This window comes from Heliangelus exortis, chromosome 11 (genome assembly GCF_036169615.1).
Source record: "Heliangelus exortis chromosome 11, bHelExo1.hap1, whole genome shotgun sequence".
In the NCBI taxonomy this organism is placed as follows: domain Eukaryota; kingdom Metazoa; phylum Chordata; class Aves; order Apodiformes; family Trochilidae; genus Heliangelus; species Heliangelus exortis.
This window is the reverse complement of record NC_092432.1, coordinates 21,712,340-21,735,259: the sequence shown is the minus strand read 5'-3', so window position 1 is coordinate 21,735,259 and position 22,920 is coordinate 21,712,340. Positions and strand designations below refer to the sequence as shown.

Here is a 22,920-nt window from a genome sequence, read left to right as displayed (position 1 = left end):
TTGAACAGCCTGTCTCAGGCAGGATCAGTTTTGCACTTGGTTTAAGGTAGCCTTGCAATCTTAGTAATAGGTAGAACTCATCAAGGGGGAAGTGTCACCTTTTCCCTCACCTTTACAAAGTAAAAACCCTAACCCTGTACTCAAAGTCTGGGCAAATATGCCTTGCTCCCGGGAATGTCCTGGCTGCTCTCTAGTCACTTGTCAACGTTCCTGCATTCTTCATTGCTGATTACTGCTCCTCTCTGTCGGGCTTTTCCTCCTGACTTGGAAATACAATAGTGAGATTAACTAAAATTATCTGCCTTTTACCTAAATTGAGGTAGGAGTGGAGGCTGTAAAAGCACACAGAAAGAAAAGTACAGCTTGTTTCAGGGATAATCATCCATAACATTCTCTCCACTGAAGTTTTGATCTTAGAATGAGCGTTATTAGACAAGAACTGTGTTTTTAGAAGAGAGATTCCTCACCCCAGCCTCACTTAGAGCAGCTGTCTCTCTCACAGTGATTAAGGTTTGTGATTTAAAAGGCTGCTCTGATGTTGTTTATTTATAATTAACTTCTATTTTTGTTTGTGTGTTGTGCTCTACAGTGGGAGGGGGGCTATGGAATTTTGCCATTCCTTTTTTCTCTCTTCCAGAACAACCTCAGTGCTTTATTTTGTTTGAAACTAAATTTCCTCTGATGAAATTCCAGAGATGGTGATGTTTAATTGATGTTTAAACAGTGGTCTGATGGATGCTGAACTGCACTGTTAATAACCCTTGATTTTCCTCACCTGTAACTTGAGGGCTGAGTCACTCATTTGGCAAACAGCTGCAGCACTTCAAGAGTTTATTGCCTCTCTGACAAAAGTTACAACCAAGTAGCAAGGGGGAGAGAGTGGGATTTTTGTGGGTGATCCTCAGCCACTTCAGTGGAGCCTGATGGTAGTCAAAGGACCTGAGGCAGCAGTTTGAGGTACATCACTGAAGTTCAAGCTGATGAGACTGAAGGTTGCTCAGGTTTCCTTCTACCAGCTTTGCTGATAAATTCAGGAACTCTACCAGAGGGGAGGTGGCAAACAGGTATGGGGAGTCAAATGAGTCAGTAACAGCTGAAGTTCTGTAGCTATTTGCCCTGTATCTGCATCTTCAGTGCTAATGCATGTTACTTGTTGTTATGTCTGTTACTTGTAGACTACTAATCAGTTGCTGAAGCTTTTTCTGCTTTAAGATAGATCTTGAAATAATACGTGGGACTGTAGAAAATGAGAGAAAGATGAGGAATGTCTGAGAAATTATAATTTTTGAGAATGAAGGTCAGTCATTCTTTTGCAATCATTCTGTCATATTTTCCCTACGTAAGAAAGGCTTTTGATAGTACTTTGCAAAGTTGTAATGAAAATTGCTGAGGTTTAAGATGGGTGAAATTTTCTATACAAGTAGCTGCAGCCTTGTACTTTGTGATTATGATGATTAAGTAGAGAACCTGTGAAAATAGCAGCATCCTCTTTGCACAATGTGGCTTTATCCTCAGAATGTGATGCTTTTTTTTTGTTTGTTGTTAGATAGCTGTTGTACTTGCACTTGTAGTTGCTAACTTAAAAAATAAAATTAACAAATGAAACAAAACCAAAACTAATCTCTCTTAGGGATGGAAAAGTGAAGAGACATGTTGGAAAACTGCTGTTCTGGAGCTCTAAGTGGGGATGCCCATTACCATTATGCACCCCACTGTGCCCTGGGGCTATGCAGTCAAGATGGACAACTTGACAGTGCTTGTGAAAAGATTTAAAGAAAGGGGATTCTCTGAATTATCATGAAATACCTTTTTGATAACCTGCTTGAGCTCCACTAACATTAGGAGAGAAAGCTAAGATTCATTGATTAGAGCAGCAGTAGAGGATCATTTTAACAGGCCCTTAGGCACAAGCTTAGCTGTGCAGGATGCTTAGATTTTTTGAGGAAGACTCAAAATATTTTTTGTTCTTCCTTCAAAGCAACAATATTTCACACTTTAATGTCCCTGGTCACCTTATCTATGCTTGCTTTTCTCATGGCTGATCAAATCAACCTGGATTATATAAACCTGCAGAGTTGTTAGTGTGATAAAACACTCAAAATGTGCTAGACAGCTATAGAGTCATGTTTTTTTAGAGATGTAAAACTTGTAATTAGAATTCAGTTATTCACATGATGGTTGACATTCAGCAGTTATATATGTAATTTATATAAAAGAGGAAATGTCTGTTACAGTGTGCAAAAGGAGGTAGGTGGACTAATATAATTTTGCAAGCAGAGCTGCAATTTAAGGATCCATAATTAGTATTCTCTCCACATTGCTCATGTACACACTTCAGAAATCATGAAAAATTACTTGCGAATTTGTGGAAATAACACTTTACTTTCAGGTAGTTAAGTCTGGTTCCATCTACAGTTGATGCTGCACATTATAAATCCAATATTGTTGTGTAGATAAGTCTTCTAATTAATCAATTTGGTGTAAGCAAGGAGTTTTACAGTGATGTGTGTGTTGCTCCTTAGTTTTTGATGGCTGTTTATTAGAAGCTTGCCTCTTGGGAGTTATTGCTGCAATGCCTGCAGGGATGTGTTTGTCAGAGAAAAGTGCCAGAAGGTGCTGCTGCTGGTTCAGGTTGTGCTCCTGGTTTTGGATCAGATTAGTTTGGGTCAGTGTTCCCTGTAGTTTGAGAATTACTGTTCTTGTGAATATTTAGGAATAATGGAAGGGTTTAATGCAGGTGTGTCATTCCCCCAGTTCCTTCTGTAGATTGTGGTAAGAAAGACACAGGAGGCTGAAGTGCAGCCTCTCTAAAAGCTCTTTTGCTTTCTGTTGGCTGTCTGGGTACCACATGCAGGTTATCCCTGTTTGGTGTGGTGGAAAGGGGGTGGCCATTGTGGGTCTACAAAGCTGGAAGGACCTGACAGCATCCACCAAGCCTCCATATCACTGATAACACCACTGCAAAGGATGAGAATTATCTGTGCAGGAACCTAGGATAGCAGGAAACTCATATATGTGTGTTTTGCAGCTAAACTGCAAGGTGATTCTTCAGCCTGGTTGTAAATGTGTAAGGAGGGAAGGAAAAACATTATGAGATAATATCACTATTTAATATCTTGCCTTTAATATGGATGGAGAAAATAAAACATAGATTATTGGACTACATTGACATGTTCTGCTGAGTTGCTGATGTTGAAGTTGGAAAAAAAATATTTTTTGAGATGGAATGCTAGATCTCTGCAAGTTAAATTCTAATAATTCAAGCAAAGCTGGAAGCTGAAGCCTGCTTTAAAACAAAAGTTGAGTGAAATTTGGGTCTTTCCAGGGGTTGCAGAACTGCAATAATTAAATTATCTTAATGGGCTTTAATCTAAATAATGCTTGCACATAGGATACAGCTTTCCCCATTAAAAAGAAAATCTGCTCTTATTGACAGCTGCAATGATAAAGTACTAATAATATTGCTGAATAGAAAAACTACACAACTTAATGGATTTCCTTTATTTTAAATTAGAATACAATGAATATTATTTAGTCTAAAAATAAGACAAATGTTTTATATAAACCAAAACTAAGGCATTCAATCAACTATTGGAGTTTTTGTGATTTTCTAATCTCATAAATCACTGTACGTATTATCTATACATATGTCAGATTCTATTAACCCTAACATTCATAGCAAAATTAGTCAGAATATTTAATATTTAATTATTTTCTTTGTCAAATTCACTTAACAGATTTAATTATTGCAATCATACATTCTGTTACATTTCAGAGCTTGAAAATTCATTATCAAGTCTGGTCATGTAGAGTTGATATCATTATATAAGTAACTTTTGTTTGTCAGTTAATTAGATGCATTTGAATTAATATAAATTAGTAGAGCTAGTTAGATGAAAGCAGCTGCTGTAGGCGTAGGATTTAATTGGGCAATATTATAATTACCCAGCATCACAGGTATTCTGCTTGCCTTGTATCTGTTTATCACTTTGGCTGAATGGGTACCATACAGGTTTTTTCTCTCTCTCAAACTGGTACATTTGGTTGTAACCCTCCAGTGTGTCTACTGGCAACTATGACAGTGCCATGTGAAATAAGTATTTATAGATTTATTGCTTTTTGCATTGTAGCAGTTAATTTTGGCTTTCTAGGATAAATATCAAAAACATTTTCAATAAAATTAGGGGAATTTCTTCTTTCTGTGTTCAAAGTGTTTGCTGCCTCATGTGATACAAGTAGATTCTCCTTCTTTTGTTTTTACCAGTAGAAACCATCTACTTTGTGTGTGTGTGTGTGTGTAATTCTTCACTACGTTGCTTTGCGTTTTTAAATTTTTTTTCTGCCAGCTAGTTAAATTTTAGATTTGTGTTGCTTAAATGTGCCATTAAAAATGTTGAAATCAAATAAGGGACATTCTAGGCACTGTTCTTTTTCTAAGAATAGAAAGTCAGTACATTTTTGTGGTTGCCTCTGACCATTAATGTTGGAGGAAGGTTCTTGGAGAGGATTTCTAGCCAAGCCATATACAGGTAATCAGACACTACTCCTTTCCTTGCCACTGGGAGGCTCCTGTTTAGACAGAGAGAAAAATAAAGTTAGCATAATGAAGCCAGGGGTAATACTGAAAACATGCATCTTGCTTAATATTAAATGGAAAACACCTACTGTTCATGTACAACTCTGAATGTTCTAAATTAGACTACATGATTGTTTTAATCTTATAAAGCACTGAGCAACCATTAGGCCTTAATTTTACAAACTCTTGCTTACCTGGTTATTGTCATTTATGTGGCTAGGTGGGCTGGACTTGGACTGCTTGTGGTTTGAACCTTAAGCTGGTAAAGAAGCATTTTCAGGGTCATAAAGACCCCACAAAATACGATTTTTTTAAAAGGATAAAAATATAGTACACGCACATTTTTGTAGTCCATCAGTTTATTTTCTGATCTGGGATTACTGTGAGATAGGAGTTCTGAAGTATGAGGCAGTTTATGGTAAGCATTACCTTGGTCACCCCTGTTTTGGGAGACTGTATTAGTGGAGGTAAAGGAGTTTATCTGCACATCACAAATACTAACTAATTTATTGAAGCTGTATATAAAAATGTGCTTCCAACTGAAAATCGATTCTGAAAATTTCTGGGGTTTTTCTTAATTTTTTTTGGTGGCCTCTCTTTCTTTATGCAGTTGCATCATCTGTATTCAGTTTTACATGGTTCCAAGATGGCCAACACCACCATTTATTCTGTGCAAACCAAACAGAAGCCTTTCTTTAACTTTCTGTTGTTAATTAACTGGGGGAAAAGAAAGGAAAATGGATGTTTTCTGCAAATGAGTAACATCTTAACATGTAGATTTGGGTGTAAATACTACATTACTGGGATTTTTTTGTGAGTAGAGCTTTGTTTTAAGCCATGAAGAAGTACGGGGGAAAATTCACACTCAGTGGAGTCCCAGGGAACCATCAGTCCATATGCAAATCCTTCTAAAGGTACGTAAAAGATTTTTTTTTTTTGCCTGCAATGGATTAACACAAGCATTCCTGTTGCTTTAATCCAGAATCCCTTTACACACTGGATTATTCTCTAAGTTAGAACCAAAATCTTGCAACTCACAGGACAATGAGGTTCGCTGCCCTCGAGTGCTCTTGTAAGAGTTCGTTCAGACGCACTTGGCGGTAACTCTGGTTAAAACAAAACAGGGGAAAAGAAAAAGATTAGTTGGGTCAGTGATCCTCATTTCTGGTGCCTTATGGACTTTCTCTTCTACCCACTGCCATCAAGATTTTCTGCTGTTGCTTTGGCAGCACTGGAAGCCAGGTCTGCTCTCTGGTCCCGAGTGTTAGAGATGCCAAATATGAAGCTAAGCTGTGCTTCCTAATTAGTGTAGTTATGTGGTGGCCAGAGTTGTTCACCATTGTGTAATATTTCCTGGGGATTGTATTTTTATTCTGACACCATACAAGAGCTGGCTCAGAGATAGTTCTTAAGTTTTTCTTTGGCTATGAAATACAGGAATTATGCAGAGACTCTTCTGTGCTGTTGTTTAATGGTGGTTAATATGTTAATTCATCTGTTTTGTAAGTGTCCAGCTGCCGTGCAAGTAGGTAAATGGGCACCTTGCCAGAAATTCATCTCTTAAGCAGAAGACCAGGAGTCTGTAGTGAGCCCTAGCTACTTAATGTATTGTGTATTTGCATGACTTTTTACAAATTGCATAGATGACTGTTACTTTGGGATTCAGCCATGATAACGTTATGGTCAGGCTCAGACCCTCAGAGTTTCTATAACTTAACACAAGTCACAAGGAACAGCAGACCAAGGCAGATTTGTGTAGAGGAAGGTAGCAGCATGGGAAATAGCCTGTTCTTAACTGATCATCTAAATTATTTTCTCTTTCCCTGGAGAAGGTAAAAATCTGTTTGGGTTTTTTTTTTTTTTTTTCTCTATTCAGACCTTAAATTTTCCTTCTCTACAGAAATTTTGCTGGTTTTTTACACATTACATAGGTAAGAATCCTCATGCTTTAGCCAGTTGTTATCTCATGAGAGTCATCCTACAACATCATCCTTTATCTCTACTGCCAGGTTTTTCTCCCTTGGATTTTAATGTCTTCTTATGTCCTCTGAAAATTTTCCACAACTGTCTTCCTTCTGAAGATAAGAGGCATGTCTTTCCAGGTGTGTAAGCTGAACTTTTTCTTGCTGTTCTCATTTTACAGAGTGATTTGGCATTTTCATATTGACGATTGCTTTCAAATTTGGGGATTTTTTTCCTCTTCCTTAGTGACCTAGATAAGACCAAGCTTAATCATGTTTTCTTTTCCTGTTGTATCCTCACTGTTTCTGCACATAAGTGTATATCTGGGGTTATATTCTATTCTTTTCTTTGGTTTTTGGTTTTTTTTTACTGAGTTGCTTAATGGCTCCAACTGCCAAGTTTTGGTGACTCATGCTGACAGTTCTTCAGAAGTTTTGTGCCCACAGTTGACTGCTGTAACTGTATGCTGGTTATCAAATGAAAAGGGTAATACAGTGAGCAGTCTGCTTCCCATCTGCTGCAGTTGGTAGCATACAGTGTTATCTTAAATCACCACTGATTTCAGCTTATGCTAATATGTCAGGCTGTGACCTCTAGCAGCTCTGAGCTCAGACTTAAAATCCTTGCTGTGCTGAGGAAGTTACCAGCACCATAAAGTGGAGATAACTAAACTCTCAGTACACTCAGGTTAATCCAACAGGAGCTATAAATAAAAGTTCTAGATACATTTTCTGTGCTTTACAGAAATGTTGTTTCTTATGGGTGGAGTTTGCAGTATTTTTCGGCACTGGCCTGGTGAAGTCTGGCAGTTCACTGGTAAAAAGTTGTGTTCCAACAAAATTAAAGAGCAGCCTGGGCTCTAATTCACCCAATGGATCAGCCAACAGCAGGAGCCTTAGAGTTCCTCTGAACTGTGGGAGAGCTCCTGCATTGTAGGTAGGTCTAGTCTTCACTCTCCCAATGAACCAAGAATCCATCTTAAATCTTGCCTTTGCAAAAATCAGTTGCAGGGTCTGGATTCAGTTCTAAAATTACCAAAATGGTGAATGTTTGGACCTGCACTCTTTAAGAGATTCAAGCTTTAAGACATTGGAGCCATTAACAAAACTCTCTTACTAGCTGATGCTCAGCACAGTACTATGTGGCTTCTGGTGCAGGGGTGGATTTCATCTGGCTGGCTCTGATGTGCCAGAGCCCTGATGTGGGCTCTGATGTTTCCCATCAGCCTGGGAAAATACTGTATAAATGTGCCAGGGTCTCACAGTGCACTGAATAAGGCAACCATAACACACATCTGCAGCATCTGCAATATAAATGCAATTTGTAAATACCAAATACATGTTCACACATGCCACATTTCTAATTCTGTATCTGGTATTTCACATTTTCCTGCTGATTAGTAGTTAGCTTTAAACATCTGGAGTGTAAGAAAATGTACAGATGTAAAAGGGTAGGGGAGGCTTTACCTTCTCCTTGAATGCTTCCAGCTCTGCATCTGTAATTTTCCATGGAGTCTCTCTCTTTAGTTTCTCAGCAGTTGTTATATCTTTGCAGCTCTCATGGAGGCGATATGGTTCAATCATCTCTTCAAAGAATTTCCAGCTGGAACAGGAATTACAGGGAGGTCTTGCTGCAGAGTATGGACTTACTAACTTAATTCAGACCCTGTATGGCAGGCCCCACTAACTGTAATTGTAGCTGAAAAACATCCAAAATCTTTAACCTTTCCTTTCTGTGTTGTGCCTCAGGTTGTATCTGAGCCATTCCAATATGTTTGGGTTGAGGATAATTAAACACTGCATTTGTTGCAGAGAATTGTCTGCATTTTCCTGGTTGTAGCAAAAATACTGACATGAATTCTACAGGAACATCAAAATGCAGTATATTGATTAATGCTAGCAGTGAATATGGCTCTTATGAATACTGAGCTTTTATTATTGTTTTAGCATTAGCTGGAGCCATCACCTGACTGATATAGTTTTACTGTTAAGTTTTGATAAAATGGAGACACAGGTGATATAAATCAGTGGTGAGTGGCTGAAGGATTGCATTTCCAAAGTCAAAGTCTCCAGTGTACTGTAGAAACACTGGTGAATCTTGCACTGTTTTTGCAAAGCTGTGTGTGAAGAATTGGGACACAGCAGGTTTAAAAGACTAACCTGAGACTGGAGCTGAACTTGGAGGAAAGGCTTTAGGTGAAGAGAAGCCCTTTGACTATGAAATAGCTATGCACCTGTCAAGGTTGGGATGGAAGACAGCATAGCAAGGTGAGAACATGTTCAGAGGACCTTTAAGACCAGGAGTAATATTGTGAATTGAGTTAGGATTCAGTTATTCCCTGAGCAATCATCTATACACTCTTCTGCATAAGTAAGAAGAACAATGTGATTTCTATAGAGAAATGCTCTAGAAAGCAATGACTTGAAGATGATTTTTTTAGCTAGTCTAACTGGGGCTGGAGCTTCCTGAGCACTGGTTTTTTTCAACTTCCTAATCTCTGCCTAAGAGCAAAAATTCTATAGATCAGTTAATTTTTAGAAACACTGAGCATTCATTATGTTTGTGTGGTAAAGTAGTATTACAGCCCTGCCTTCATGGGAAAGAAGTGTGCTTATGTTTGTGCAGAAGAACATTAAGTTTATGAACTCATGGTAAAAGCCAGAAGGCTGGGTTGGCAGAGGTAGAGAGTGACACGACAGCTGTGACTGGTGGAATAACGTGATGAAGGGAGGTTATTTGCAACATAAATAGAAATGAAAAGCCATCATAAAATACATGTTAAATTTAGTGGCTCATAAGTATGGTTTCTAATTAGACATTAAAATGAAGTGTTGTTAAAACATAAAGAAAAGGGCTGCTTATAGTTTTGACCCTTTGAGTTGTGAATGTTAAAAGGTTCTTTTCTTCTTCCTGCTCTAGGCGCTTTGAAAATGATTGCAATGAAGTGACAGTATTATTCTTTGTGGTGTGTTTTGGCTTTTTTTAGTGCTCAACATGAAAGGAACAAGTTCCTGATAAAGGCTGGCAGCTAGTTAATGGATTTTGGTAATGTTTCTTACCTCTCTTTGTTGGGCTTTATATTGATATCACAAATGATATTAATATCAGCAAATTTGATTCTGAATTTGCTTAGAAGTGAAGCCATCCTGAAAACAAAGGAGAGAACGTTTTATCACTGTATTTGAGTGCCTTGCATCAAAGAGCACTCATAAATGAGTTAAGATATCAAACACAGTTGTCTCATTATCTTTAACTATATGACAAATTACTTTCAATGCATTAATGTTTCAGTTTCCAGTTACAGAACTGGATAGATGTGATTGCTCTAGTATAATTCATTTAACTGTTGATCAATGAAAATCACAGAAAATGGAGATGAATAGCAGAGGGAAGGGTGTTTACAGAAAGAAGTAGTACTTTAACTATTTCCAAAGTCTTGAGTTGTAAAGGGAAAATATTCAAAATACAGTAGGACAGAATTATCCAATGCTTAGAGAAGGTTTGTGTTATTCTGTTATTACCAGAATTCTGTGCACGGGGTGTATACAACACTGGCAGTGTATGTGTTGGTGAAAATTTGGTCTGAAGGTTGAAGTGCAATGCTTTCAGAATCTTTCTCATTTATGTATTGCTATTGATCTACTCCCATGTTGTCTTTACATATTTTCATAACAGAAAGTACTTTGATTTTCTGGCCCAGTTGGCAGGAGGGACAGTTTATAGCTTTCTGTGGTTTTGTGCTGAGGTTAGTAAGGTTTAGTTAGGTCAGTTTGCTTTTAGCTGAAGCATACTTGAAAACTTGTATCTCCCCCTTCCCCCTGTCCTTTTTTTGTTGTTGTTTTATTTTTCTTTTTATGTAAACTTTGGAATTTGCAAAGGTCAGAAAGTTCCTAGGCACAAACTGTGATAGAGATACATATTTGCTTATGAGCTGAGAATTTACTTGTCCTTTTTATTATATAAGAAGAGCATACTGCTTATATAAATCTTGATATCCCTTGGGGCAATCCTTGTTTTGAACATCCAATAGAGCAAAGTCTCACCTTCTGTGGAAAGGTTTTAGTATTTGGTAAATTACATGCTAGCAAAAGGCCAGATAAATTTAATTTCTGAATTGGAAATGTGATGGATTAAATTGTACTTGCATTTTGTTTTATTAGATCTGCCTAGAGAAAGGAATAGCCACCTGGCTTCTGGATCTGTCTCTTTGAGAGCTGCTGTGTGTGACTGAATATATTGTTGGGGAGGGGTAGTGTTCAGGTAGAAATACATACATACACTATTTTCTTGGACACAAGCAAGGTCATTGTCAATTGTACTGGCAGTGCTGTTTATTCTGGCTTTTGTAGGACAGGCAGCAGGTGCCAGAATGCCTCTGTGAAGATCTGTCATGTTTTAACAAATCCCCTTTGGTGTCAAAACCTCCTGCTTCCTCCCAACCAAGCTTTGTCAGGTCCTTCACAGGGAGCAGAGAACACCTCCCTGCAGGTCCTTGAAAAAGCTGTAAGGTTTTTTTTTACCCAATGATAGGAATTGTTCATACAAACATTTGTGAATCTCATCTACAGAAGAATGTTAATTTTAGGGCAATCCTTTTAATTCACAGAACCACAGTGGACTAAGGTTTGCTTCCTGTGAAAGCAAAAGCTTAAGGAAACCCCCTGGGCCAGCTGTCCTTCCAAAGCACACTGTAATCTTAGAGATGCTGACTAAATTCTAACTCTTGGCCTTGCATCCATCTCGCTTGTTTTCCACTAGAGTTCTGGTCAAATATGCTACATGCTGCTGCTGCTCTTGGTTAAGAAGTTACTGACTTCCATCCCAAATTGTCCTGGTGCTACTGATGGTGAACTGGCTGTGCCTTTACTGTGTGAAGTGCTTTGGAAGCAAAGATCCTACATCCTGTGATGATGAAAATAAGGTTATATTAGTACCTTTCATTTGCTTGAAGGCAAACGATGATTATGAAATCTAGACTTTTTTTATAAAAGCTAAGTCAAATCAACTTGGTGTTAAAGTTGATTAACTTGCACTTTAACTTCATTACATTTTAACACGGTTAATCACATTTATGTGAGCTATCTGTCTATAGTATTTGCATATGAGAAACTTCATGTGCAATTTCACTTACTGTTAACTGGACTATCTCATGTAAATCCCATAAAAGTAATTATATTCTCATTACAGACTTCAGACTGCTCTTCTTGGAGAAGGGAATATGAGCTATTAATGGAAAAAATTGCTGGATGTGAGTTTCTTTTGGTAATCATTTACACTGGCTCATTTACACTGAGCCTTGAGGGGGTTATGCTGTAAGCTCAACACCTTTCTATCAAGTACGTGATTTTTTTTCATGCTGCCCACTCTACACCAAACCAGTTGTGCTGAGAAATTCCCAGTGTTCTGCTGTAAATGCATTACATTCAGCATCAGTTCAGACTCTTTAAACAGTGAAAGAAATACAGTTATATTTACACTAGCTTTTCTTCTTCAATCCTATTGGCTTTTCCTCCAGTGAAGATCCTTAATTTGCAATTTTTCCACTTCTTCCTGATAGTTAGAATGTAGGGAATTAGGATTGTTAGACCTGGAAGGACATAAGAAATTGCAGGAAGACCAAATTAGTGCATTGCATGGTAAAAATTCTGTCCTTCACTTAGGCAGTGTTGAAAATTAATTTATCTTGAAACATTTAATCCAGATAGAAAATTGACTTTGTAACATTAAAAGAAAATAGTTTTGTGCAAGTTCCCAAGTCTGTTTTTATATTGGGTAGCACAGAAGTTTCTCTGTCTGCTGTTCTTAAATTCCTTACCTCCATCATCAAACAGCCACCAAATGTCAATTGTTCCTTTTCCTTGCTTCTTTTTGAATTGAGTGCTGGCTTCTAGGAGCTTCTGATTGAATTCACCCACATGCATTGACTGCATTGTGTTAATGGTGCTCTCTGTAAAGAGGAAAAAATGTGGAAGGGTTTCTGACAAGTGAGGCAATAAGTAACTTTACAGAGCCAAGTGGAGAGAAAGCTTCAGGAAAATGAACTGTTTCTGACATTTCTGTAGTTTAAATCTGAAAAAAAATGTACAGTGCAGATGCTATGGACTTTTGATATACCAATACACGTGGAAACCAAAGTTTGTGTAACACTTTGTCACTAGATTAAAACATCCTTACAATGGTTATCTGATCATTTGTTCTGTGGAGCTTTTTAGTTAAGCTAGAATTCACTTAGGTCTTAAAAACAATTGGAAAATATCAGATAGATTTTTAGAACTAAATGGAGTAATTTTGCACCATTCAAAAGCTCAGCTGTCAGTTGTTAAATGCAGAGCTCCATGAAATGCAAAGTGATGCTAGACAAAGCGCTAATGGGGTGGAGTGAGAATATAGGTAAAACTAAAACTGGAAGCCAGAAAATGGAAGCATATATGGCAACTTCCCTATGCTTGAGAGCATTGTTGTTAAATTGAAAATAAACTTTGATTTTTGCTGTTTGCTTAGCTGGCTTGAAAAGGGCACAGTCTTGCCTTTTCTCATCTATCTTCTCTCATTCCATCTTTTGATGTAATGGCTTTATCACTGCTTCCCTTTCAATGATTTCAAAGAGATGATGTCAGAGCAGTATCTTAAATGGAGCAGACAGGCTTCTTCAGATGTTTTACTCTGATCTGTGAGGTTCTGAAAATCTTTGTTTCGCTTTCCTGTATTTCTACAGTATAGACAGGATAGTTCCAATGGAGTTACTGGCTTCCTCTACAGTTGTAGCATCTATGCTGGAAGATGCAAGACCTCTGGGAGGAATGAATGTGTAAGCAAAACTGGATAGGCAGGGTTATTTGTTAACATCACTTATCTCATATATAGAGCCAAAGTGTGTAGTATGTATTTCCCTTATGCCTTTTGAATCTAAATCAAAAGGCAGAGTTGAAAGGGGTGCACATTCTTGTGCTATTTGTTATAAAAATATACTCTACAGAAAGTTGCAAAATAAAGAAAAATGGCATTTTATGTTTGCAGTCTGTAGTTCTTCTTGATACCTGTGGGAGTTGCATGCACAGCCAGATGTAATAGTCTCTGCAGGTGAAAAGTCTGAAAATAATTCTCTGCATACAAGCATGGCTTCAGGTAGGTGATTATCATTCCAGCCTAGCAATTGTGAAATGAGACTTGGAATTCTCTCTGTATTTCTGTGTCATTTTACTGTATCTGAAATGTAATTTTGATTTTGTCACCTATGTGTTTGTTAGTTACTTGACAGCATGCTGTACATACACTCTTAGTACTTTTACCACCTTCATTTGTGCATTTTTATGAAATTATGCTTAGAATATAGAGCACTAGTGCTATTTTTACCTGGTTTTCAGCAAGGTTCTGGGTTTGTGTGTGTATTTTCAGTAAAGCTTGGTTCCCTGCTTGTTCCCTGATATTGTGCGTATGTTCATTTTATTTTAAAGGGGAGGAAAAAAAGCTTCTGTTTAAAAACACCCTATTAAGAAAATTAAAAAAAAAAAAAGAAAAAAAACCCCAAAACCAACTGGCTTTGTATTTCTCAAGCTGTAGTAACCATATGCTGTTTGTGGCAAATAGAATTCAAGGGAAGCTGAGAAGCACACCTAACATGGCTTGGGGAAGGGAAATTTGTGTTGTATGAGGCATTGTGTCCTGCTAGAGGGTGTTCACTTGGTTCTGCATTACAGGGTTGTAGTCACCAAGACAGGTTTTGTACAGAGGGAGTTTTGTTCCAGGGGCTTCTGTGTGTTTCAGGAGTTTCTGCCATAGTGTCAAAGTCCAGTCTGCATATTGGTGAAGATGTGATGCACTGAAGGGATGGGGAGGAGTTGTCATTTTGGAACTTACCCCTTTTTAGTTCATGTTTTGAGATATTGAGTGTGGTGGCTTTCCTGAAGAACCCACAGATGCCACTTTTTCTTTCTTCAAAATCATTTTCTTTAATGGTAGCTTCTAGTGCCAGTCTTTCCTGCTCCAGCTTCTCTAATTCCTCTGCATATTGGGAAAAGTAAGGGAACTGGTAACAGCACTTTGTGTTTTAAATCACTCATTGAAATAGTGATAATGGTGTAATTGCTCTTGTACTTTGTACAAAACATAAAGCTGCTGGAAGGAAAAACTCTTTTTTAAATGCTTTATCCTGGCAAACCAGTAGGAAGGAGGAAGCTGAATTAATCTCCCAAGATTAGAAGCCCAACTTAGGGTATGTATCCCTACAGCAGTGCTGTGCCCTAAGGTGCTGCTCAGCTGCTACCAGATTGTCTCTTGCAGATCAAATTCAGTATGCTGCATTTTATAGTTATATAAGATACTATTTACTGAGTTATGTTTGTGGAATTGGGTTTTTATTTTTGTTTCTTTCCCCAGGAATTTTAAAACATACGAGTAAAGCTGTTTTCCTGATGTGAGAAGGCTGAGGTAGTGAGTTCTAACCCTTGGGTCCCTATTCTAAAAAAAAAGGTCACATAGATTTGGATTTTGAAAATCTCAGAAATATGTAAAGATGCTGAGTATGTGATCAGTTTCTATGCTGAAATATGTTTGAGCGTTTTGTTTGGTTCTTTTTTTCAGCATTTGCTGCAAAGGTGTAAGGCTTAGCTAACCAGTTCTGTAAATTCAGTAGTATAAAAGAACAGTTTTACTTAGCAATATTTGACTTCTGCTGAGAAAAAGGCACGATGTGTTATCATGGAATATATTAAGATGAGGTGCTAATTAATATGATCTAGGCATTTGCCTGCAGAAAGCCTTTTTCATAAGGAAAACTTCTATTTGAGTAATACATGAACTAGGAGTGAGGTAATTTCATTTAAAACATTCCCCAAGCACTCACTATCTAGGCATCAGTAGCTCTGTTGGCACTTTCAATTGCTATTAAAAAAAGATATTTCTTTTAGACATGATAGGAACTAACTTAATGATTATTCAAAACTATAACTAAAGCTTCTCTATTGAACAGAATGCTGCAGTAAGTATAATTGAACACGATGATCCTTTTTTTTTTTTTTTTTTGGAACAGCTTTTATATCTTCTACTTCAAAACATGATTAGTTTGGGATTTTTTCATAAGTCCCCATAGTTTTGCTGTGTAGCTCTCCATGCACATCAAGCTGCCACTCTGCTCAGTGAATGTTTGCCTACCCTTAGACCTTAAAGGAGTCTCTGCCACTTCTCTGCCACTTTTTAATTCCATGAGATGATTTGCTTTCGTAGGGTGCCACATCTTAGAATTCGTCGTCTTTAATGGCGAGTAAATGTTGGTTTCAATTAGCTAAGGTACTGAGATCCTTTCTGCGTGCTCTGCCCAGCAGTTCTGAGCACTTTGTGTGTCTGAGGGTTTGCTGGAGGTGGATTTGCAGCAGGCGGCAGCAAAGAGTCGCCGTTCTTTCCCTGCCTGCTTGTGTTCCTTGTCTATAGATTTGTATCCAAGGCTTTTGTAACACAAAACGTTTTTCTGGTAGGGAGGACAAGGGATGCTAGAAGTCACGTCCAGGTTTAGGTTGTATCTGTCTGCTCAAGTGGGAAAACTTAGAAGTGGGAAAATTATTGTTCTGAAAAACCTATAGAATTGTTCTAATGGGTTTTTTTATATGGAGTCATTACCTCCTCAGGCTACTGAGGAACCAGTAAGACCTCTGTGTCATGACAGAGCAAATGGAAATATGAAGGCCCCCATTTTATGTGGCTCTTGGAAGCCCTTCAGGTGGGTGCAGCTGCCTGCATGCTGTCTCTGTTCTCCACCCAGATGGCATCTCTCCCTGAATAGTTGTGGCATAGTGGAAGTTTTCCCTTTCCCCTGACATATGCAGTGCTAACCTAAGGAAGAATCAACAAAAAGGTGAAAAACAAAACTGAAGTTCCCAGTGGGTTCCAGATTTTTGCATGGGTGGGAGCTTCCTGGTCTCCAGGGTTCCACAGAGGTGGTACCAGAAGTGCAGCTTCCTGATTCCTGCCAATACCAGAGATCTTGGGTAGGCAAAGGGAGGAAAGTTCACCAAAAGAAGGAAGGAAATATATTGCAGACTACCTTGTGGCTGTGGCACAGCATAATGTTACTGATTTTTTTTTTCTTCTATGCCTGTGCTGAGAGTTATTTGGTGCAAAGCCCCTTAGTGTGTGAGGCTTGGCTTCCTTCTGTCACCTGAAGCCAGTGCTTCAGCAAGGATTTTGTGTGAGATTGAAAATGCAAAAGCAAAGAGGAACTCTAAGTTACAGGTGTGGGAACTAAGAGTGACTGTAATAGCACTGGTCATAGTCCTTCTCATGCTGTGCCTGTGAATAGCAATATTCAACTAATCAGTCATCACATACCTTGAACCTGGAGGACCTGAGATATATCAAATCCTTGGCTAATTCTGACAATAATCATGCCAAGCTCAAAATCAAAGGCATCACTGAAAAGAAAGAAATGGAAAAATATATAAATGCCCTTTTGCATGATGTATGTCAATGAGGGGTGCTACTTGGAGCAGATCAGTAGAGGTGTTAGTGCTCACAGGGAGGTGGGTTACTGCTATGTACTAGACTGCCCCAGGTAAAATTGCAGAAGGTTAAATAAATGACTATCCACTTTTTTCCCCCATTTGAAAAAATGGTGTCACTGGTCATTGGAACAGATAGGCCATTCTTGAAATGGGTCTTTCTGACAACATATTTTAGGATCTAGGTAGCCATTGAGTAATTTTTTTTCTTCCTTCTCTGAGGAATAACAAAGCCGAGGTGGGTTTTGTTGTTTTTTTATCTTGGTTCAGCTTTACAGCTGAATTTTGACCAAGATCTATGAGAAGCCTGTTTCTAAATTACTGTTTCCTAGTTAAATCCCAACCCACAGAGCTTCTGAGCTTTAGTCACACATGAGATTTGAAGCAAGGCTCTTTCTCTGTCTCCTTGGCTTAAAAGAATTCCATGATGTTCTCTTATTCCCCAAGTACGTACATTAGAGTTGTTTTTCCTTGAGTTCCTGCCCACTAAAAATGGGAAAACACAGTTCTGCAAAAGCACTGCTGGCAGCAGTGCAGCTTCTTTATGTGGCACTGTCAAGCCACATCCACTCTGGCAGTGCCAGATGTTTGCTAAGCAGATGTTGCTAGCTGTGGGAAGCCAGGGAGCATTTTGAGTGGGCAGAAACCTCTGTTACAGAGCTAGCATGTGTGAACTTGGATTTGTAGTATTTTCTGACATTGTTTCTACACATCAAGGTCTGTATGGAAATGCTATGTAAATCTGATCTAGGAGGAGTAAAAAATAGGATGCTGAAGTGTGACTTACTGTATAATGCCCACGTAGTTTTCAACTTGTGTGGCAGGGGCATTTCTCCAGTCCTTCTTAAATCCAATCACCAAGGTATTTGGTTTCATTCTACCCAAGCCTGAGGCCTAACAGTATTAAAACATTGCTTGTGAAGGTGTACACACACACACACACACACACATGCTTTTACTGCAAATGAAAAGTAATGGCAGAAGATAACTGAAGTAATGTTCTGGAGACACTTACAACTAGATTGCATTTCATGAGTGTCCTTCATGCTCATACCCATGCAGAAAGCTGAAAGATTAGCTCTAAATCATTCTAACTATAAATGATTTTAGATGACAGAAATGTGGTTTTGCTAAATTAGCATTCATTTGCATTTCTTCTGACATGCTCTTAGTAAAATGGTTCGATAACTCGGAATCAAGAGAGAGTTCAACCACTCATTGGTTGAGCATGCTCATTCTAACATAACAGAAAGCTTTTGTCAGCTTTGGAATACTCAACAGATAAACTGGGTGTGAAGTCCCTTAAAACACCTCAGATACACAGAGAAGGCCTACCCTCTTAAGAATTTTTTTATTTTGCCCTGAAATTAGAAACTGGTGCTGTTTTATTTGCTGTATTCTTTCCAAAAGATTATCCAAAATCAACTGAGCATGCTTTATAGATTATGGTTTAGAAAGGAAGAACAAATGGTTTGTCAAGATTAATTAGATTGCCTCCAAAACTGGGCCTGGATGCTAAAACCTGAACAAGTACAAATTGTCATATCTAGATTCAGCTAATCTGATTTTTATAGAAATCTAAATACTTAATGTATTGTGAGCCTTCAGGAGGAGACCTACAAATAGCACCTACTTGTCAAGTTGTTACATTTGCTAATTTGTACTACTAGCAAAAAGGAAAAAAAAGAAAAAAAAGGTGAAGCTGTTGGGGCCTCAGTGGATTTTTTTTGAGTAGGATTGATACACATGCACTGTTCACAGAGAAATGAATAACTGGTTGGCAAAGCAATGCAGATGTGCTTAGGTTACAGTAATGATGGTGTGGTTATCTCTGTTTGCTGGAAGGCAATTATTTGTGGTCCAGTAGCTGACTTTGGCAATAGTATTTCAGTAGTAATGGGAAGAAAGAGCTCATCAAACTGGAACAGTTCTCAAAAACATCAGAAGGGTCTCCTACTGTGGCAGTGTATAAACCCAGGCTGAAGCATCCCTGTGAGACTTTGATAGAACAAAGAGCTCTTTACTAATAATATTTCATCTTGCTCAGTTGCACTGTCCATTCAGCAGGTGTACAAAGAGCCCTGGTATGCTACCTGTAGGTGACTGTTACCCAGAGTATTTTAGTGTATTTCAGCAGTGTATTTTGTGCAAAGGATGAGAATTTTCTCTACGTTTTGCCACAGTACCTGTATGTATAAATATTCATGTATGTGTGTGAGGGAGATGGGAAATATGAAAACACTCCTGAGCCCTCATTAAAGCTATTTTAAATGGATTGTTAGAAATCATCTGCTGTATTCTTAGAGCAATAGAAAAAAATTGCAGACTCTTTATTTAAATGGCCTCTCTGTTTGCAGAAAATATATATTTCACGTTTTCAGTTTTCAATGAACACAAAAATATCCTTACACACTTATTATGCTGCATAATACCAAACAATAGAATTGATTTGAAGTGTGCCAAGTGTTGGCTGCACAGACTTTTATATGGTGCCCTATAGACACCTCTATTTTTCTTATGTCTTGTTAATTTAGGAGAAAATCAGTCTGCCTTGTCTCTATTTTCCACAGCCCAGAACTAGATGTCTTTATGAAATAACCTTTAATAGAATATACATGTACCCCCAGAATGCCCTTTCTGTTTATAACATTATCCATATAGTACCTAGGACTTGTTAACAAGTAGACAGTAATGCTTTACATAAAGGGGTGCTTTGATGTAAAACTCTTCTCTGTGTTCTGTAAACAAAAAGCTTACCTGCAGTAGACTTTTGACTCCATCTCTGAAGCTGTCAGCTGCCACTGCTGCATAAAAGGCTTTTCTTTTGTTCTTTGTGAGCCAGGCCTGCTTTTTTGCCATGCCACTGTTCATCTCCTTAACACACAGTTTGCGTGGTCCCTGCATGGTACAATGAGATGTTATTAAGAAGCCTTTGTGTTACACATCACACAAGGATTTTCAAGATGTTACCTAAGTCTGCTGTGGGAGCAAATGGAGAGAGTCAGAAAAATACATTTCCAAAAAGGGTCCACAGAGGTTCAGTGCTTTGAAAAGAAGTGTGCTGCTAACATCATTCACATTCTCTTTGAGAGGGCTGAGGCTGTTAATGTCACTTAAAGGTAGTGATTCCAACAGAAAAAAGGCCTACAATGGACTGCAACATCTGAGGAAAATACCTGAGGTACGATGAAGCATTTCATGGTGAATAAAGTCCTTCCCTGATTTCACTATGTAAACAAGACTCAGCAGATGTACACAGACATGGTTAAGCTCCTACCTATTAATAGTAAGAGCAAAGAGTTGTTGTCATACAATTAAAGATGCAAAAGCCTTTGTCACTAGGCTTTTCCAGTGGTTATCTGGTGATTTAATGAGACACAATCCATGTGCATGTCCAAGTCACAAAACAAGATGCACTGACTTGAGAGTAGAGATCGAGCTGCTTCAGAGACAGAGCAGTGATCAGATGCACCAGAAAGGAATCTCTCTTGGAAACACTTGGAATCCAGAAAGTATTTCCCAGTGCCTAACTTGGGAAGCAGTATCAGCTTGGTTTGTTATAAATGGATAGCTTTGAACTTTAATTTGCTGCAGAATTTCATTTTGTGCAAAAGTCACTCCTTTGTTTCTAATGTTTTTGAGGGGCTGGCAAGTTGCAGTTTGGGTTCCAGTGAACAGATAACTTGAGAAATAGAAGTATCCTATAATATAAAACTAGTTAGGCTTGGTAAACTTATGCTCAGGAGATTGTATTTCAAAATTCGTATTTAAATATTTCACATTTAAAGTAAGTATATGGTAGCTTCTTCTGCTAAGCTGTGAAACTTACTCAAATAGAGCTGAGGGTGACTTAGATTTTTTCTATAACAAATACTGTGATCTCAAAATTTATTTCCCATTCAAGAACAGTATAAAACTCTAATCAAATGAAGTTCTCTTGAAAGTGAAATTTCTGGGAAGGATCACTTAATTAATAAAAAAAATCAATTCCTAAAAGGTGATTTTGAATCTAAACCCAAAATGTCTTTCTTACAAAACTTTTCAGCCTTACTGAAACTTTTTTTCCTTCCTTCCTGGAAGCAAATGGTATGTTCTGTGCATTTATATAGATATACAAATAACTGCAATACGTTTACTTTCATTGAATTGGCTTTGGCTACTAGAAAAGGAGGCAAGGGCTTAAAAACAAACTTTCTAGCTTGTCCCATCTAAAAAGTAGAAAACAGCATTGAGAAGGAAGCTATGAAATGACCTGCCAGATTTCATATGTTTTTATCTGTGCCTTGTTCATTAGTATTTTATATATATGTGAAAAAAGTGAAGTTTTGACCTGATCAAAAGTGGGCTGCATTGATGCTCACTCAGGCATTGTCCATCGTGTATCTTTCTGAACTCCTAATGGCTCCTTGGGAAGTACAGGGGGAGGGATGGGAGAGTCAGTGCAGTCTTCCTTTAATAAGATGCTGCTGCATTCTTGGGTGATAGTAAATATACTGGAGAGTGTTTGGATTCAATGGGCGTGAGTTAGGAAGACTTTGATCCTGGCTGCTGGAATGGTAGTGTGAAGTGCTGGGAGTAACTTGAACAACAAGGCTGAAGTTCCCTTGTGACTAAGAAGGGGGGTAAAAAAAAAAAAAAAAAAAAAGGGTTTTACCCTTCTTGAGTTTCTCCAAGGAGAGTACCTGGAGGTGTTTTCACAACTGGCTTGCACAATCTGCTGGCCAAGATGACAGTCCCACCCTTCTGTCAGATGATAGCCTATCTGTGTCCTTTCCTGCTCCTCTTTTGTGTCACTGTTATTGTTTGTGCAGTTGCACAAGCAGTCCAGTGAATTTGCTGACTGAAGACTAACCTTGCAAAAATATTTTTACGTGACAGCAGGGAGTAATTCAGAAAAGCCCTTTTTACTAGAAACTCAGGCTGCACAAGCCAACGTGCAGCTGCAAATTTAGAGACAAATAACTTTTAAATCATCTTTGTGCTCAGTTGCTAGATTTATTTTGCCTATCTCTGAACTATCTATCCCCATGTTCCTGGTAAGTTTCTTGCTGCTCTTTGGGAAAAAGACATGGAATATGTTCTGTCCAGCATGATGTCTCAACACTTCATGCCTAGCTAGCAGCATGTAAGCTTTTGAGGCAAAATATGCTGGGTGTTACATTTAGGACTAAAGAGTCTTGCTGGATTTGTTATGATATGTATTGTAGGCTGCTCTTCAACATGGTTCCTAGAAGTTGTCATGGACATTTTACAATTTGGCAAATGACAAAGGTTCATTGTGTCACACTGTTATTACCAATGAAATTAAATTTATCTTAAGTTGCTGAAGAAATAATTATTAAAAAAAAAAAAAAAAAGATGGAAGTACTTAGATTAGCAAAATAGATTTAGTTATTTTTATAGGCAGGAAGGAAATCTCAGTTCTCTATAGAAAGTACTAATATTAGAGAAACAGTCTTCAGAATTCAAAAACTTGCTAAAACTCAAATTTAGGAAGCTGCATGGTCTCAGGATCTTGTTGGGATTTATTCTATGCTTACTGAATGCAGTAAGAAAGTTAAAAATAATTACAGTATAGAAAATATGGGACCACTCACTTTCATTGATTTATTTGATTTGGGAAGCATCACATGTAGAACTTCTATATTGCCCTTTGGCAATGTGGCAGCATGAAATGAATTATCCATACACTGCTCTACTGGAATATATTATCTTGCTTGAACTGACTCTGTTAGATTCTCCAGCCACATTTGGTGTCATTAGCTGCTTTTTTTTCTTTTCAACATTAAAAGGTCATAACACTTAAAATACATTTTCTCCTTTACACTACAAACCCATCTATTTCCATTCAGTCCTAATGAGATACTCAATCTTCATCCTTTAAGAAACAAT

At 38.0% G+C, this 22,920-nt stretch overlaps 1 protein-coding gene across 1 annotated transcript in view; it reads right to left on the bottom strand.

The window, feature by feature from the left end:
* Nucleotides 1–4,288: 4,288 nt before the first annotated feature.
* SLC12A1 (solute carrier family 12 member 1) overlaps nt 4,289–22,920 on the bottom strand; it is a 50,079-nt gene continuing 31,447 nt past the window's right edge. The window contains exons 18-27 of the mRNA XM_071755235.1: nt 19,786–19,926; nt 17,816–17,922; nt 16,859–16,941; nt 14,396–14,539; nt 12,354–12,485; nt 12,014–12,125; nt 9,598–9,684; nt 8,005–8,140; nt 5,615–5,682; nt 4,289–4,569 (exon numbers count right to left, since the gene is read on the bottom strand). Of these exons, the coding sequence (XP_071611336.1) occupies nt 4,434–4,569; nt 5,615–5,682; nt 8,005–8,140; nt 9,598–9,684; nt 12,014–12,125; nt 12,354–12,485; nt 14,396–14,539; nt 16,859–16,941; nt 17,816–17,922; nt 19,786–19,926 (1,146 nt within the window). The 3' untranslated portion in view covers nt 4,289–4,433. The remainder of the gene's footprint in view (nt 4,570–5,614; nt 5,683–8,004; nt 8,141–9,597; nt 9,685–12,013; nt 12,126–12,353; nt 12,486–14,395; nt 14,540–16,858; nt 16,942–17,815; nt 17,923–19,785; nt 19,927–22,920) is intronic.